Genomic DNA, 17,311 nt, shown 5'->3' with positions numbered 1-17,311 from the left:
TTAGCTGACCTGCGCTGGGACAGCAGTAAGGGTGCTGTAGTTGGCCTCAGTGCCCCAGGGTTGGCGAGGGATAAAACCAGCCTGGGATTCTGCGCTGCTGGTCGATAGCCTAGTGTAAAAATGTAGGTTTCCATTTAGAGTTACTGGAGGGTGGAGGTGTTGCCCCCCCCCCTGCAACAGTGGAGGGGAGGGAGGGGGGGGGGAAGAGAGGAGAAGGGGAGGAGATGCCCCTCGTACCTTCATTGCTCCATTTTTGTTCCTGGCAGGACATTCACTTGGCCAAACGGTTCTACGATATGGCAGCTGAAGCCAGCTCGGACGCCCACATCCCCGTCTTCCTGGCCCTCTGCAAGCTCGGCGTCCTCTACGTGACCGAGTACACGCAGCAGTGGAACGTAAGTGTCCGGGGATCGAATGTCTCCGTGGCGACCGGCGGGGGTTTCCAGGCGCTGTCGCAGGGTGTGCTCGTGGGCCTAGCTCAGGCCTCGCTGGGTCGGGGTCCCTTCAGGTTGTCCGTGTTTTCACTATGGGAACCGGGTCGGGATTGCTGAGTCCGTCCCAATTCACGGCCCATGACTCAATCCAACCCTGACCTCGAGCAGGTTCTCCTCCTCCTCCTCCTCCTCCTGCCCTAAGGACCACCTTTAGTGCCCATTGCCCCCCCCCCCCCCCCCCCCCCCCCCCCACAAGCCCGGCACAGAATGGGAACCGAACCTAGGACTTTCTGGTCTGTTTTCCCCGTATCCTAACTCTCACCGAGTCCCGTTCACCCCTCACCCTCCTGTGCTCGCTGACCTGCATCGGCTCCCGGTCCGGGAACACCTCGATTTTAAAATTCTCATCCTTGTATTCAAATCCCTCCATGGCCCTCGCCCCCCCTCCCTATCTCTGTAACCTCCTCCAGCCCCTACAACCCTCCGAGATCTCTGCACTCCTCCAATTCTGGCCTCTTGACCATCCCCCGATTTCCATCGCTCCACCGTTGGCGGCCGTGCCTTCAGCCCCCTGGGCCCTAAGCTCTGGAATTCCCTCCCTAACCTCTCCGCCTCTCTCTCTCCTCCTTTAAGCCGCTCCTTAAAACCTCCCTCTTGACCGAGCTTTTGGTCACCTGTCCTAATATCTCCTTATGTGGCTCGGTGTTAAATTCTTGTTGATAATCGCTCCTGTGAAGTCCCTTGAGACGTTTTCCTACGTTAAAGGCGCTATATAAATGCAGGTTGTTTGGGTTGGTACCACCCTGGGTTGTGGGATTTACCGACTGAGCCAGTGGGGTGGGAGTGGGGAAGGGGTGGGATTGTGGGGGGAGGGAATCTCTCCGTCTGGTTCTTCTATCCCTGACCCCTGTGTGTTGTGTCTTGCAGTGGAACGACCTGTGGAAGCATTTAGATCTGGACCAGCTCCTGGGCCCTGAGTGGGACTTGTACGTGATGACTGTGTTGGCCCTGCTCCTGGGGACAGTCATTGCCTTCCGGCAGAGGCGTAGGTGCCCCCCTCGGTCGAAGAGCCGGAATGCCGGCCGGACTTTGGAAACAATCGGAATCCGCTCGATGTTTTTTTTGTTGTTGGGGAGGGGAGCGATTTCAACTCGATCGCACGGCGAGGTCAAGGGCTCGAGTCCACCGGGCTCGGGTTTAGCCACAACTGCAAACCCCGCCCCGACACCCTGCTGAAACCGGGCATGAGGAGATGAACTGAGGGTCCTGAGATATCGACATGTACAGCACCACGCATCAACCCCCCCTTCCCCCCCCCCCCCCCCCCCCCCCCCCCCCCACTTCATCCTGCGATATCGGGGAGTAAAGTGTGGATTCTCCCCGCCGTTAAACAGGTGGCCCACGTTTCCACAAGGTCGTCACTCGGTAATATTCAACTCTCAGCCCACTGACCGAACACCGCACTCCTCACTGACTGTGGTGGCATCCCAGGCCTCTTCACTCATCTCATTCCCCCCCCCCGGGCTCCTCACTCCAGGCCTGTGTGAATGCTGATAGTTCCCTTCAGGCCAGTCCCTTCGTGACCATTGCCCCGTTTGTGAGTCTGACTCCTGTCAGGAGAGAGCGGTGCAGTGGGTTACACACTGCCTTTCACTCCCGGGTGCCGAGCTTCGAGTCCAGTCCGGGTCTACTGCCACTGACCCCCCCCCCCCCTGCACCGGCTGTCAGATGCTGCATACTGAGTTTGGCTCCGTTCCCTAACGGGCCCCACAGCGCAAACTGCTCGGAGCGCCAAGAGATCAGGAAACTGGGGGAATTCACACAACTGCAGCAGGAGGCACTGTCACGTTGCTGGGACAGTGTAGAGGGAGCTTTACTCTGTATCTAACCCTGTACCTGCCCTGGGAGTGTTTGACGGGACAGTGTAGAGGGAGCTTTACTCTGTATCTAACCTGTGCTGTACCTGCCCTGGGAGTGTCTGATGGGACAGTGTAGAGGGAGCTTTACTCTGCATCTAACCCTGCACCTGCCCTGGGAGTGTTTGACAGGACAGTGTAGAGGGAGCTTTACTCTGTATCTAACCCTGTACCTGCCCTGGGAGTGTTTGACGGGACAGTGTAGAGGGAGCTTTACTCTGTATCTAACCCTGTACCTGCCCTGGGAGTGTTTGATGGGACAGTGTAGAGGGAGCTTTACTCTGTATCTAACCCGTGCTGTACCTGCCCTGGGAGTGTTTGACGGGACAGTGTAGAGGGAGCTTTACTCTGTATCTAACCCTGTACCTGCCCTGGGAGTGTTTGATGGGACAGTGTAGAGGGAGCTTTACTCTGTATCTAACCCGTGCTGTACCTGCCCTGGGAGTGTTTGATGGGACAGTGTAGAGGGAGCTTTACTCTGTATCTAACCCGTGCTGTACCTGCCCTGGGAGTGTTTGATGGGACAGTGTAGAGGGAGGTTTACTCTGTATCTAACCCTGTACCTGCCCTGGGAGTGTTTGACGGGACAGTGTAGAGGGAACTTTACTCTGTATCTAACCCGTGCTGTACCTGCCCCCGGGAGTGTTTGACGGGACAGTGTAGAGGGAGCTTTACTCTGTTATCTAACCCGTGCTGTCCTTGCTATGGGTGATGTTCCGTCCCAGGACTGATGTCACTCTCCTTGACTAGTCCAGATGTTACCCTGAATCCCTGTGCCTGTGTGATTGTCGGCTTTGGTTGTTTAGTCACAGACACTGGATGATTTCCCTGTGGTCCAGAGTGACATCAGAGAGTGCATGTTACCAGCACAGTGATGTAAACAGGTGTAAGATATTGATGATGTAACAGTCCTGGCCTGTTTATTGCCTATAATTGCAGAAGAATATTTAATTTTATCAATTTAAGAATAAAAAAAATTAAGATTTACTATTTATAAAATAAGCATCATCACCATTGGCAACCACTCCTGCCCCTCCGCCATCCTCACACACCTTCTGATATTCTACACGACCTCCCCCCACCCCCCCCCCCCACCCAAAGGCTGTGGCCCATGGCCATTCCTCCCGCGAGTGTGTCGGCAGACTATTCGACCACATGGGGCCTCGCAGCCGTTTCTCCCTGATCCTGAGTTCCAGCCCTCACAGTGACGAGCACTGAACAAGGTGAAGTGAGCTCTCAGGAGGAGCACAGTGAAAGGCCTTGTGGAGACTGAGAAGCTCATTTGACGTTGAAGGGTTTAATGTGGAGGCCGTGTTCGCTGCCCTCCGTGTCTCCAGTCGCAGTTCAAAATAGTTTAACTACTTTGAGCACCTTGATTGTCAGTTTGTAACCGGGAAGTTCCTTTTACTGCCGAGGAGCATCCTGGAGCATTCAGTGTAAGGCGTCTGGGCAAAAATTAATGCCCAGTGCGCCCACATGATCGGGGCAGTTTTAACCCTTTGTGGACGCTCTTGAAGGAGGAAAGTTGTCTTTTTTATTCCTTCATGGGATGTGGGCGTCGCTGGCGAGGCCGGCATTTATTGCCCATCCCTAATTGCCCCTTGAGAAGGTGGTGGTGAGCTGCCTGCTTGAACCGCTGCAGTCCGTGTGGTGAAGGTTCTCCCACTGTGCTGTTAGGAAGGGAGTTCCAGGATTTTGACCCAGCGACGATGAAGGAACGGCGATATATTTCCAAGTCGGGATGGTGTGTGACTTGGAGGGGAACGTGCAGGTGGTGTTGTTCCCATGTGCCTGCTGCTCTTGTCCTTCTAGGTGGTAGAGGTCGTGGGTTTGGGAGGTGCTGTCGAAGAAGCCTTGGCGAGTTGCTGCAGTGCTTCCTGTGGATGGTACACACTGCAGCCACTGTGCGCCGGTGGTGAAGGGAGTGAATGTTTAGGGTGGTGGATGGGGTGCCAATCAAGTGGGCTACTTTGTCCTGGATGGTGTCGAGCTTCTTGAGTGTTGTTGGAGCTGCACTCATCCAGGCAAGTGGAGAGTATTCCATCACACTCCTGACTTGTGCCTTGTAGATGGTGGAAAGGCTTTGGGGAGTCAGGAGGTGAGTCACTCGCCGCAGAATACCCAGCCTCTGACCTGCTCTTGTAGCCACAGTATTTATATGGCTGGTCCAGTTAAGTTTCTGGTCAATGGTGACCCCCAGGATGTTGATGGTGGGGGATTCGGCGATGGTAATGCCGTTGAATGTCAAGGGGAGGTGGTTAGACTCTCTCTTGTTGGAGATGGTCATTGCCTGGCAGTTGTCTGGTGCGAATGTTACTTGCAACTTATCAGCCCAAGCCTGGATGTTGTCCAGGTCTTGCTGCATGCGGGCACGGACTGCTTCATTATCTGAGGGGTTGCGAATGGAACTGAACACTCTGCAATCATCAGCGAACATCCCCATTTCTGACCTTATGATGGAGGGAAGGTCATTGATGAAGCAGCTGAAGATGGTTGGGCCTAGGACACTGCCCTGAGGAACTCCTGCAGCAATGTCCTGGGGCTGAGATGATTGGCCTCCAACAACCACTACCATCTTCATCTGGAACGGTGGGAGGAGAGGGAGAAGCTGGAGATGTGGGGAGGTGAGGTGGAGAGGAGAGGAGAGGGGAGGGGTAGAGCACGAAGATACCAAAACAACACTCTGTCAGACTGTTACTCGCTCTGCAAATCCCTCCACCATCACAACAGCACTTCATTGGCTGCATATCGCTTTGGCACATCCTGAGGTCGTGAAAGGCATGATATTAATTCCAGTTCTTTATTTCGCTACTTCACACGATTCTCCGTAAGGTTCGGAAACACGCATTCTCGGAGCTGCAGATTAGCCCGTGCGCCCCTGTGAACCCGTCCGCTCGGCCTTGGGGGTTGGCGTCTCGGAGAGGGAGAGGCAGCGTCAGGAGTCCTTGGAATCGATGTTTTGCGTGCAAGGAAGGGAAGAAAGCAGAGTGTGTGTGTGTGTGTGTGTGTGTGTGTGATCCTCATCTCTCAGTAAGTCTGCATCGATCCACAGTCTCTGGATGAATTTATCGCCTCTGAGGCATTAGCACTGGCGCTGAAAGAGACAGCAAGCAAGTTGAAAGTGGGCTGGGGGATGTGTGGTGTGTTCCTCCAACAGACAGGCAGAGTGTCCACCAGTCCCTCTAGGAACATGATTCAAAGAAAAAAATCAATCTCAGATAATTAACTTCTGACGATGCTCAGCGAGGTAATGTGATGAGGGTTTAATGGCTCGAGTAGTGCTGACTCCCAACAGGGTGTCAGCCATGGCTCAGCGGTAGCTTTCTCGCCTGCGATTCTGAAGGTTGTGGGTTCAAGTCCCACTCCAGAGACTTGAGACCATAAAGTAGGCAGACGCTCCCAGTGCAGTACTGAGGGAGTGCCGCACTGTCGGAGGTGCTGTCTTTCGGATGAGATGTTAAACTGAGGCCCCGTCCACCCTATATTTATCCCTCAACCAACATAATCTGGCCATAGGATCCGGGCAGCAGAGTTTTGGATGAGCTCAAGTTTACAGAGGGTGGGAGTCCGGCCAGGAGGGCATTGGAACAGTCGAGTCTGGAGGTAACAAAGGCACGGGTGAGGGTTTCAGCAGGAGTTGAGCTGAGGCAGGGGGGCAGAGGCGGAAGTGGGCGGTCTCGGTGATGGAGAGGACATGGGGTGGGAAGCTCAGCTCAGGGTCAAATACGAAGACCGGGTTCCGTTTGCCGGGGGGATTCAGACCGCCGTGTCTCCCTGGAAAAGAAATCCCTTCATCCCGGCCTCTGCAAGAGGACCTCACCTGCCTGGTTTGTCCGGCTAAACTTCAGTAAGTGGTTTTCAGTGACTACTTTGGTTCTAATAGTAGTTCAGTTGAAGGGATGCCCCAGTTAAATACTTCAGCTCGTTACAAGAGAGTCTGGTGATGGTAAATGACCTTCTGAAGTGATGATTTTTAAATTGGATTATTTTTTGATTAATTTGATTATTCTTTTGAAGAGCGGTCGAGGAAGATAGATTGAAAGCAGAGCAGGATAGCAGGTAGGTCCCAAATTACATAAGAAATAGGAGCAGGAGGAGGCCATTCGGCCCCTCGAGTCTGCTGCGCCATTCAATCAGATCATGGCTGATCTTCGACCTCAACTCCACTTTCCCGCCCGATCCCCCATATCCCTCGATTGCACCCGAGTCCAAAAATCTATCGGTCTCAGCCTTGAATATACTCAACGACTGAGCCTCCACAGCCCTCTGGGGTAGAGAATTCCAAAGATTCACAACCCTCTGAGTGAAGAAATTCCTCCTCATCTCAGTCTTAAATGTCCGACCCCTTATCCTGAGACTGTGTCCCCTAGTTCTAGACTCTTCAGCCAGGGGAAGCAACCTCTCAGCATCGACCCTGTCAAGCCCCTTCAGAATCTTACGTTTCAATGAGATCACCTCTCATTCTTCTAAACTCCAGAGAGTATAGGCCCATTCTACTCAATCTCTCCCCATAGGACAACCCTCTCATCCCAGGAATCAATCTAGTGAACCTTCATTGCACTGCCTCCAAGGCAAGTATATCCTTCCTTAAATAGGGAGAACAAAACTGTACACAGTACTCCAGGTGTGGTCTCACCAAAACCCTGTACAATTGTAGTAAGACTTCCTTACTCTTGTACTCCAACCCCCTTGCAAGAAAGGCCAATTACAAGCATGCAGCAAATAAACTCCAGTTATGTGGAGAGACTGGAGAAGCTGGGATTGCTCTCCTTAGAGCAGAGAAGGTTAAGGGGAGATTTAATCGAGGTGTTCAAAATCATGAAGGGTTTTGATAGAGTAAATAAGGAGAAACTGTTTCCAGTGGCAGGAGGGTCGGTAATCAGAGGACACAGATTTAAGATAATTGGTGAAAGAACCAGAGGTGGAGATGAGATTTTTTTATGCAGCGTGTTGTTCTGATCTGGAACAGATTCAATAATAACTTTCAAAAGGGAATTGGATAAATACTTGAAAAGGAAACACTTGTAGGGCTAATGGGGAAAGAGCAAGGGAGTGGGACTAATTGGATAGCTCAATCAAAGAGTCAGCACAAGCACGATGGGCCGAATAGCCTCCTTCTGTGCTGTATGATTCTCCCTCCTTTAGGGCCGAGTCCGGAGAGAAAGAGAGAGAGAAAAAATATGGAAGAAACTCTAATTGTAACGAGGTCAGAAAATAAAAACCTGGGCTTGGTGGACAAGGTAATTGGAGAAGATTCTCTGGTGTTAAATGCTGGGCTGGAGGAGGACAGGGCGACTGAAGGAGTTCACAGGGATTTGGGGCCTTGGGAGAGAATGAGAAGGAGACGGCAGGAGGTGGGGAGGGAGAGGGACGGGTGGGACTCTGTCTCTTGTTACCTGTCGAGCAGTGATGTTTCTCAGATTACACTGCATTGTAAATGTGCGTGTGTGTATATATATATATATATATATATATAGATATTGTGTTCGCGTGCACCCCTGCGTCACACAGACTGGCCGTCACAGTGAGCTGCGAGATGTTTCGCTGAACTTGTAGGATGCTGCCTCCTTCCCGGGAGACTTGCAGTTACACTGAGAGCGAGAGGATGTTTACAAATCACATTGGACCGAGTCACGGTCTCAGAATTCGCACGTGTGCCCGTTCTTCATGTGCTGCCCGCAGCTCACTGTCCCCGTCAAACACTCCCCGGGGCAGGTACAGCACGGGTTAGATACAGAGTAAAGCTCCCTCTACACTGTCCCGTCAAACACTCCCAGGGCAGGTACAGGGTTAGATACAGAGTAAAGCTCCCTCTACACTGTCCCATCAAACACTCCCAGGGCAGGTACAGCACGGGTTAGATACAGAGTAAAGCTCCCTCTACACTGTCCCATCAAACACTCCCAGGGCAGGTACAGGGTTAGATACAGAGTAAAGCTCCCTCTACACTGTCCCATCAAACACTCCCAGGGCAGGTACAGGGTTAGATACAGAGTAAAGCTCCCTCTACACTGTCCCATCAAACACTCCCAGGGCAGGTACAGGGTTAGATACAGAGTAAAGCTCCCTCTACACTGTCCCGTCAAACACTCCCAGGGCAGGTACAGCACGGGTTAGATACAGAGTAAAGCTCCCTCTACACTGTCCCGTCAAACACTCCCAGGGCAGGTACAGCACGGGTTAGATACAGAGTAAAGCTCCCTCTACACTGTCCCGTCAAACACTCCCAGGGCAGGTACAGCACGGGTTAGATACAGAGTAAAGCTCCCTCTACACTGTCCCGTCAAACACTCCCAGGGCAGGTACAGCACGGGTTAGATACAGAGTAAAGCTCCCTCTACACTGTCCCGTCAAACACTCCCAGGGCAGGTACAGCACGGGTTAGATACAGAGTAAAGCTCCCTCTACACTGTCCCGTCAAACACTCCCAGGGCAGGTACAGCACGGGTTAGATACAGAGTAAAGCTCCCTCTACACTGTCCCGTCAAACACTCCCAGGGCAGGTACAGCACGGGTTAGATACAGAGTAAAGCTCCCTCTACACTGTCCCGTCAAACACTCCCAGGGCAGGTACAGCACGGGTTAGATACAGAGTAAAGCTCCCTCTACACTGTCCCATCAAACACTCCCAGGGCAGGTACAGGGTTAGATACAGAGTAAAGCTCCCTCTACACTTTCCCGTCAAACACTCCCAGGGTAGGTACAGGGTTAGATACAGAGTAAAGCTCCCTCTACACTGTCCCGTCAAACACTCCCAGGGCAGGTACAGCACGGGTTAGATACAGAGTAAAGCTCCCTCTACACAGTCCCGTCAAACACTCCCAGGGCAGGTACAGCACGGGTTAGATACAGAGTAAAGCTCCCTCTACACTGTCCCATCAAACACTCCCAGGGCAGGTACAGGGTTAGATACAGAGTAAAGCTCCCTCTACACTGTCCCATCAAACACTCCCAGGGCAGGTACAGGGTTAGATACAGAGTAAAGCTCCCTCTATTGCATCAGTGTGAAACATCCATTTCTCACTCCTGTCTCCGAGTGAGATTTGACAATCTTTGATGTGATTCAAAGTCCAGGAAGTGCTGAGTTGATGCAGTGAACAGGCGGGGGCGGCCCCTGAACATCTAACACACAAAAGTGTAATTCCGACTGTCTCCACATTTAAACCATTCGCAAAACTCTGCCTGGAAATTCTCCAGCTCCGGAGGCTGGACTCATGCGTTAGAGATTCAGCCTGAAATCATCTCCTCCAGCTACCTCCTGGTGCCTCCAGTGGGTACCTGGGTGTCGAACTGAGCTGGATACCTCCCCCTCTCTCCTCCCCAACCCTAATCTTTGATCCTTACCCCAATCTCAGCAGTAAGGGGTAACACCGCAATAGACCTCAGTACCATGGGGCTTTGGAGAGGGGGGGGGGGGGTTCATAATTCAGACAATGTCCCGATGGCTGTCCAGTGACCCCTGCCCAGAAGGGGTTGGCATGAGGGAGAGGGACACGGGTCCGGGGTGGGAGGGGGTTAGGGCGGGTGAGAAATTTGGCAGTGCTTCCCCCTGTGGTCGAATAGCTCGCAAGCCAGAGGGCAGTTTCCAGGCGAGAGGAGACGTAAAAAGAGAGAGAGAGAGAGAGAGGGGAAGAAGAGACAATCTGCCTCCCACACAAGCAAAACAAAAAAAACAGCAGCAGCCTTCAAGGACGGGGCCCCAGACAGGTAAATTCATCCTCCTCCAGTCCCTCCCTCCCTCGGTTCTGCGGAGCCAGAGAGCAGCCGCTTGGCTCTGCTCCTCCCTCCAGGGTCTCCTGTCAAGCTTCAAGTCAGGCAGCCGGGAGATGAGCCAAGGATCTGGGCATTTGCATGCAGTCCCCGAGTGAACAGACCCGAACCTCTGGACATAAAAGTAAGTCCAAATTTTTTTGTTTTCTTTGCAATCGTCTGATGGGCTTGGTGGAGCGGAGGGAATGGATTTATTACTGACCGAGGGCGAGTCCCCTCTATCTCCACACTGATCCCCAGTTACTGCTGATTTTGTTCAAGACCACGATTTGGATGTTCTGTTTGCTGTAATGATTGGAAAAGGGAAGATTATTCCCTCTCTCCTGCTCACTCCCCGTACCCTTTAATATCCCACCCAGTCTAATCCCTCTCTCCTGCTCACTCCCCATACCCTTTAATATCCCACCCAGTCTAATCTCCCTCTCCTGCTCACTCCCCATACCCTTTAATATCCCACCCAGTCTAATCCCACTCTCCCCCTCACTCCCCATACCCTTTAATATCCCCCCAGTCTAATCCCACTCTCCCCCTCACTCCCCACACCCTTTAATATCCCACCCAGTCTAATCCCTCTCTCCTGCTCACTCCCCGTACCCTTTAATATCCCACCCAGTCTAATCCCTCTCTCCTGCTCACTCCCCGTACCCTTTAATATCCCACCCAGTCTAATCCCACTCTCCCCTCACTCCCCATACCCTTTAATATCCCACCCAGTCTAATCCCTCTCTCCTGCTCATTCCCCATACCCTTTAATATCCCACCCAGTCTAATCCCACTCTCCCCCTCACTCCCCATACCCTTTAATATCCCACCCAGTCTAATCCCTCTCTCCTGCTCATTCCCCATACCCTTTAATATCCCACCCAGTCTAATCCCATTCTCCTGCTCACTCCCCATACCCTTTAATATCCCACCCAGTCTAATCCCACTCTCCCCCTCACTCCCCATACCCTTTAATATCCCACCCAGTCTAATCCCTCTCTCCTGCTCACTCCCCACACCCTTTAATATCCCACCCAGTCTAATCCCTCTCTCCCCCTCACTCCCCATACCCTTTAATATCCCACCCAGTCTAATCCCTCTCTCCCCCTCACTCCCCATACCTTTTAATATCCCACCCAGTCTAATCCCTCTCTCCCCCTCACTCCCCGTACCCTTTAATATCCCACCCAGTCTAATCCCCCACTCTCCCCCTCACTCCCCGTACCCTTTAATATCCCACCCAGTCTAATCCCTCTCTCCCCCTCACTCCCCATACCCTTTAATATCCCACCCAGTCTAATCCCACTCTCCCCCTCACTCCCCGTACCCTTTAATATCCCACCCAGTCTAATCCCACTCTCCCCCTCACTCCCCATACCCTTTAATATCCCACCCAGTCTAATCCCACTCTCCCCCTCACTCCCCGTACCCTTTAATATCCCACCCAGTCTAATCCCACTCTCCCCCTCACTCCCCATACCCTTTAATATCCCACCCAGTCTAATTCACTCTCCCCCTCACTCCCCGTACCCTTTAATATCCCATCCAGTCTAATCCCACTCTCCCCCTCATTCCCCATACCCTTTAATATCCCACCCAGTCGAATCCCACTCTCCCCCTCATTCCCCATACCCTTTAATATCCCACCCAGTCTAATCCCACTCTCCCCCTCACTCCCCGTACCCTTTAATATCCCACCCAGTCTAATCCCACTCTCCCCCTCACTCCCCATACCCTTTAATATCCCACCCAGTCTAATTCACTCTCCCCCTCACTCCCCGTACCCTTTAATATCCCATCCAGTCTAATCCCACTCTCCCCCTCATTCCCCATACCCTTTAATATCCCACCCAGTCGAATCCCACTCTCCCCCTCATTCCCCATACCCTTTAATATCCCACCCAGTCTAATCCCACTCTCCCCTCACTCCCCACACCCTTTAATATCCCACCCAGTCTAATCCCACTCTCCCCTCACTCCCCGGACCCTTTAATATCCCACTCAGTCTAATCCCACTCCCCTGCTCATTCCCCGTACCCTTTAATATCCCACCCAGTCTAATCCCCCCTCCCCTCACTCCGCATATGCTTTAATATCCCACCCAGTCTAATCCCACTCTCCCCCTCACTCCCCATACCCTTTAATATCCCACCCAGTCTAATCCCACTCTCCCCCTCACTCCCCACACCCTTTAATATCCCACCCAGTCGAATCCCACGCTCCCCCTCATTCCCCATACCCTTTAATATCCCACCCAGTCTAATCCCACTCTCCCCTCACTCCCCACACCCTTTAATATCCCACCCAGTCTAATCCCACTCTCCCCTCACTCCCCATACCCTTTAATATCCCACCCAGTCTAATCCCACTCTCCCCCTCACTCCCCGGACCCTTTAATATCCCACTCAGTCTAATCCCACTCCCCTGCTCATTCCCCGTACCCTTTAATATCCCACCCAGTCTAATCCCCCTCTCCCCTCACTCCCCATACCCTTTAATATCCCACCCAGTCTAATCCCCCCTCCCCTCACTCCGCATATGCTTTAATATCCCACCCAGTCTAATCCCACTCTCCCCCTCACTCCCTATACCCTTTAATATCCCACCCATTCTAATCCCACTCTCCCCCTCACTCCCCATACCCTTTAATATCCCACCCAGTCTAATCCCCCTCTCCCCCTCACTCCCCACACCCTTTAATATCCCACCCAGTCTAATCCCCCTCACTCCCCACACCCTTTAATATCCCACCCAGTCTAATCCCCCTCTCCTGCTCACTGCCCACACTCTTTAATACCCCCCCAGTCTAATCCCATGTGTGCACTGCGTGTGTATGTTTGTAGTTGTCTGTGAAGACAGGATTAGGTTCCGCGATGGTGCCCCCCACGGTCGAATAGCGTGCCGACACTGCTGAAGAATGACCACCTGGGTGTGGTACTGGAGGGAATCCAGCGAGTGGTAGCACCTTGCGGAGGAGGGTGGCGGGGCGGGGGACCGGAGCGGGAGAAAAACGGGGAGGGGGTTGGGATTTGGGACAAGGCAGGTGGCAAATATTTCCACCTCCCCACTAAGACCAGGAACGTTGTGTGAATAGTAAACGCTAAATTCAAAAATCAAAGGGCCGTGTTATTTTTGCGGCCGAAGACACCTGGGCTGGGCCCAGAGCCAGGGTTCGTGCTGCACGAAGCCCCCAGGTGGGAGAGCGGGTTTCAGGAGCATGTTTCGTCTCGTCTTGTGGAGGGTGGGTCGCAGCCCCGCCCCCTTCCTGTACCCCCGCCGCACCCAAAGCTTTGTGTTCTGAATCCAGTGCAAAAACAGCAAACGTTGGTGAACTGGAACAGGAGGGCTGACATTGTGGGGGAGGATGCCTTTACAAAACCTTAAAAATAAGAGGCAGACACACATATGAATACAAGCAGAGGACGGGCGAAGGAAGAAAGGGCTGGCATTTATATAGCGACTTCTGGATGTCCCACAGTGCTTTACAGCCAATGAAATACTTTTTTGAAGTGTAGTCACTGTTGTAATGTAGGAAACGCAGCAGCCAATTTGCGCACAGCAAGATCCCACAAACAGCAATGTGATAATGGCCAGATCATCTGTTTCATGTGATGTTGGTTGAGGGATAAATATTGGCCCCAGGACCCCGGGGAGAACTCCCCCCCTGCTCTTCTTCCAATAGTGGCCGTGGGATCTTTTACGCCCATCGGAGAGGGGCAGACGGGGCCTCGGTTTAACGTCTCATCCGAAAGACGGCACCTCCGGCAGTGCAGCACTCCCTCAGTACCGGCACTGGGAGTGTCGGCTTGGATTATGGGCTCAAGTCTCTGGAGTGGGGGCTCGAACCCACGACCTCCTGACTCAGAGCGGGGAGGGAGAGAAAGAGAGAGACCCACTGAACCACAGCTGATAAGGAGAGTGGGGAATTAATGTGAATACAACAGACAAACCCAGAGAGAGTAGAGTAATGTGACAACAGGCTAGTGATAGACAGAAACATTAAGAGATTAAAGAGATAAAGGGCATGTCAGTGGGCAGGGAGATGAAGGAGTGTCAGGAAATGGGACAAAATGGGAGAGACGGGGAATATGGGGTCTAATGTGGAATCAAAACCAGTTTGAAAACGAGGATAAGGTCAAAGTGTTAAGTTATTGAAGTGAATTAATGACCAGAGGGTTACAGGGTACCTGGAATAGACAGTAAAGCTCCCTCTACACCATCCCATCAAACACTCCCAGGGCAGGTACAGCACGGGTTATACACAGAGTAAAGCTCCTTCTACACTGTCCCATCAAACACTCCCAGGGCAGGTACAGGGTTAGATACAGAGTAAAGCTCCCTCTACACTGTCCCATCAAACACTCCCAGGGCAGGTACAGGGTTAGATACAGAGTAAAGCTCCCTCTACACTGTCCCATCAAACACTCCCAGGGCAGGTACAGGGTTAGATACAGAGTAAAGCTCCCTCTACACTGTCCCATCAAACACTCCCAGGGCAGGTACAGGGTTAGATACAGAGTAAAGCTCCCTCTACACTGTCCCGTCAAACACTCCCAGGGCAGGTACAGGGTTAGTTACAGAGTAAAGCTCCCTCTACACTGTCCCATCAAACACTCCCAGGGCAGGTACAGCGTTAGATACAGAGTAAAGCTCCCTCTACACTGTCCCATCAAACACTCCCAGGGCAGGTACAGGGTTAGATACAGAGTAAAGCTCCCTCTACACTGTCCCGTCAAACACTCCCAGGGCAGGTAGAAACATCGGATCATAGGAACAGGAGGAGGCCATTCAGCCCCTCGAGCCTGTTCTGCCATTCAATGAGATCATTGCTGATCTGTGACCTAACTCCATCTACCCTCCTTAGCCCCCATATCCCTTTGGTTAACAAAAATCTATCAATCTCCGTTTGCGGAAGAGAGTTCCAAACTTCTACCACCCTTTGTGTGTCGATGTGTTTCCTAACTTCACTCCTGAAAGCCCTGGCTCTAATTTTCAGGCCATGTCCCCTCGTCCTCGACTCCCCAACCAGCAGAAATAGTTTCTCTCTATCTACCCTATCAGTTCCCCTTAATATCTTGAAAACTTTGAACAAATCGCCCCTTAATCTTCTAAATTCCAGGGAATACAACCCCAGTTTGTGTAATCGCTCCTTGTAATTTAACCCTTGGAGTCCAGGTATCATTCTGGTAAATCTACACTGCGCTCCCTCCAAGGCCAATATATCTTTCCTGAGGTGCGGTGCCCAGAACTGAACACAGTATCTCCGGGTGTGGTCTAACCAGGGTTTTGTATAGCTGTAGCATAAATTCTACCCCCTTGTATTCGAGTCCTCTGGATATAAAGGCCAGCATTCCATTGGCCTTTTTGATTATTTTCTGTACCTGTCCATGACATTTTAATGATCTATGTACATGGACCCCTCAGTCTCTTTGAACCTCCACTGTTTCGAGCTTTTCACCATTTAGAAAGTACTCTGATCTCTCCTTTTTAGGTCCAAAGTGGATGACCTCACACTTGCCGACATTGAAATCCATTTGCCACAGTTTTGCCCATTCACTGAATCTATTAATATCTCTGTCATTTTATGCTTCCATCTACACTGCTTACAATGCTGCCTATCTTTGTGTCGCGGCAAACTTGGACATGAGGCTCTCTATCCCGTCACCTAATTCGTTAGTAAATACAGTGAATAGTTGAGGCCCTAACACAGATCCCTGTGGGACCCCACTAGTCACATCCTGCCAAGGTGGGACACCTGGCCGAGGTACTCACATTGGCGGGATGTGACTAGTGGTGTCCCACATGGATCTGACCCGTAGAGCCCTCTGGAGATGGGGAGACTTCCTCCCCACCCCCCCCCCCGTCACTGGAAGCTCCGATTGCCCACAGACCCGGAGGTGAGACTGGATCGGGGAACAGACCAGGTCAAACAAGAGGGGCAGCCCCTGAGGCAGGCTGGTGTCATCTGCTAGACCAGAGTGCCCCTCGCTGAGAGGGGGCTTCATGTTTGGATCGCCCCCCGGGCTCCGCCTCCGTACCCTGCTGCAGTGCCCCTCCCTCCCTGCCACGGCCGAGAGGCAGTGGGGTAAAGGAATGTTTTTTAGGACAAGGAACACTTTGCCACTTCAGTGAATATTTGTGCATTATTGATGTCTCTTCTGAAAGAGCTACAATGAATAATGTATCCGGGTGTGGTGTTTGGGGCTGTGCGTCTACAGCTGGTAAGATCTCACCATGAGAGCCCCAGGCCAGTCATCTCACTGAGGCAGTGTAACCACAAGAGGCTCGTAGTCTCTGTCAGGGCTGGATCTGACCCCTGGTCCCAGAATTCGAAGGACAGATTTGTTTTATTCATTCATGGGATGTGGGCGTCGCTGGCATTTATTGCCCATCCCTAACTGCCCCTTGAGAAGGTGGTGGTGAGCCGCCTTCTTGAACCGCTGCAGTCCGTGTGGTGACGGTTCTCCCACAGTGCTGTTCGGAAGGGAGTTCCAGGATTTTGACCCAGCGACGATGAAGGAACGGCCGATATATTTCCAAGTCGGGATGGTGTGTGACTTGGAGGGGAACGTGCAGGTGGTGTTGTTCCCATGTGCCTGCTGCTCTTGTCCTTTGAGGTGGTAGAGGTCGCGGGTTTGGGAGGTGCTGTTGAAGAAGCCTTGGCGAGTTGCTGCAGTGCATCCTGTGGATGGTCCACACTGCAGCCACAGTGCGCCGGTGGTGAAGGGAGTGAATGTTTAGGGTGGTGGATGGGATGCCAATCAAGCGGGCTGCTTTATCTTGGATGGTGTCGAGCTTCTTGAGTGTTGTTGGAGCTGCACTCATCCAGGCAAGTGGAGAGTATTCCATCACACTCCTGACTTGTGCCTTGTAGACGGTGGAAAGGCTTTGGGGAGTCAGGAGGTGAGTCACTCACCGCAGAATACCCAGCCTCTGACCTGCTCTCGTAGCCACAGTATTTATATGGCTGGTCCAGTTAAGTTTCTGGTCAATGGTGACCCCCAGGATGTTGATGGTGGGGGATTCGGCGATGGTAATGCCGTTGAATGTCAAGGGGAGGTGGTTAGACTCTCTCTTGTTGGAGATGGTCATTGCCGGGCACTTGTCTGGTGCGAATGTTACTTGCCAATCGAGCAGGCTGCTTTGTCCCGGATGGTGTCGAGCTTCTTGAGGCAAGTGGAGAGTATTCCATCACACCCCTGACGCAGT

The 17,311-nt window shown here is 52.4% G+C and overlaps 1 protein-coding gene across 1 annotated transcript in view; it reads left to right on the top strand.

Moving 5' to 3' along the window:
* The window catches only part of LOC137306439 (protein sel-1 homolog 1-like), a 29,838-nt gene extending 26,501 nt beyond the window's left edge, over nucleotides 1–3,337 (top strand). The window contains 2 exon segments of the mRNA XM_067975647.1: nucleotides 267–395; nucleotides 1,362–3,337. Coding sequence (XP_067831748.1) covers nucleotides 267–395; nucleotides 1,362–1,670 — 438 coding nt within the window. The 3' untranslated portion in view covers nucleotides 1,671–3,337.
* Nucleotides 3,338–17,311: the final 13,974 nt, after the last annotated feature.

This window comes from Heptranchias perlo, chromosome 43, assembly GCF_035084215.1.
Source record: "Heptranchias perlo isolate sHepPer1 chromosome 43, sHepPer1.hap1, whole genome shotgun sequence".
NCBI classification, from domain to species: domain Eukaryota; kingdom Metazoa; phylum Chordata; class Chondrichthyes; order Hexanchiformes; family Hexanchidae; genus Heptranchias; species Heptranchias perlo.
Note: the sequence above shows the minus strand (reverse complement) of the source record. Positions and strands in the feature narration are given on the sequence as shown.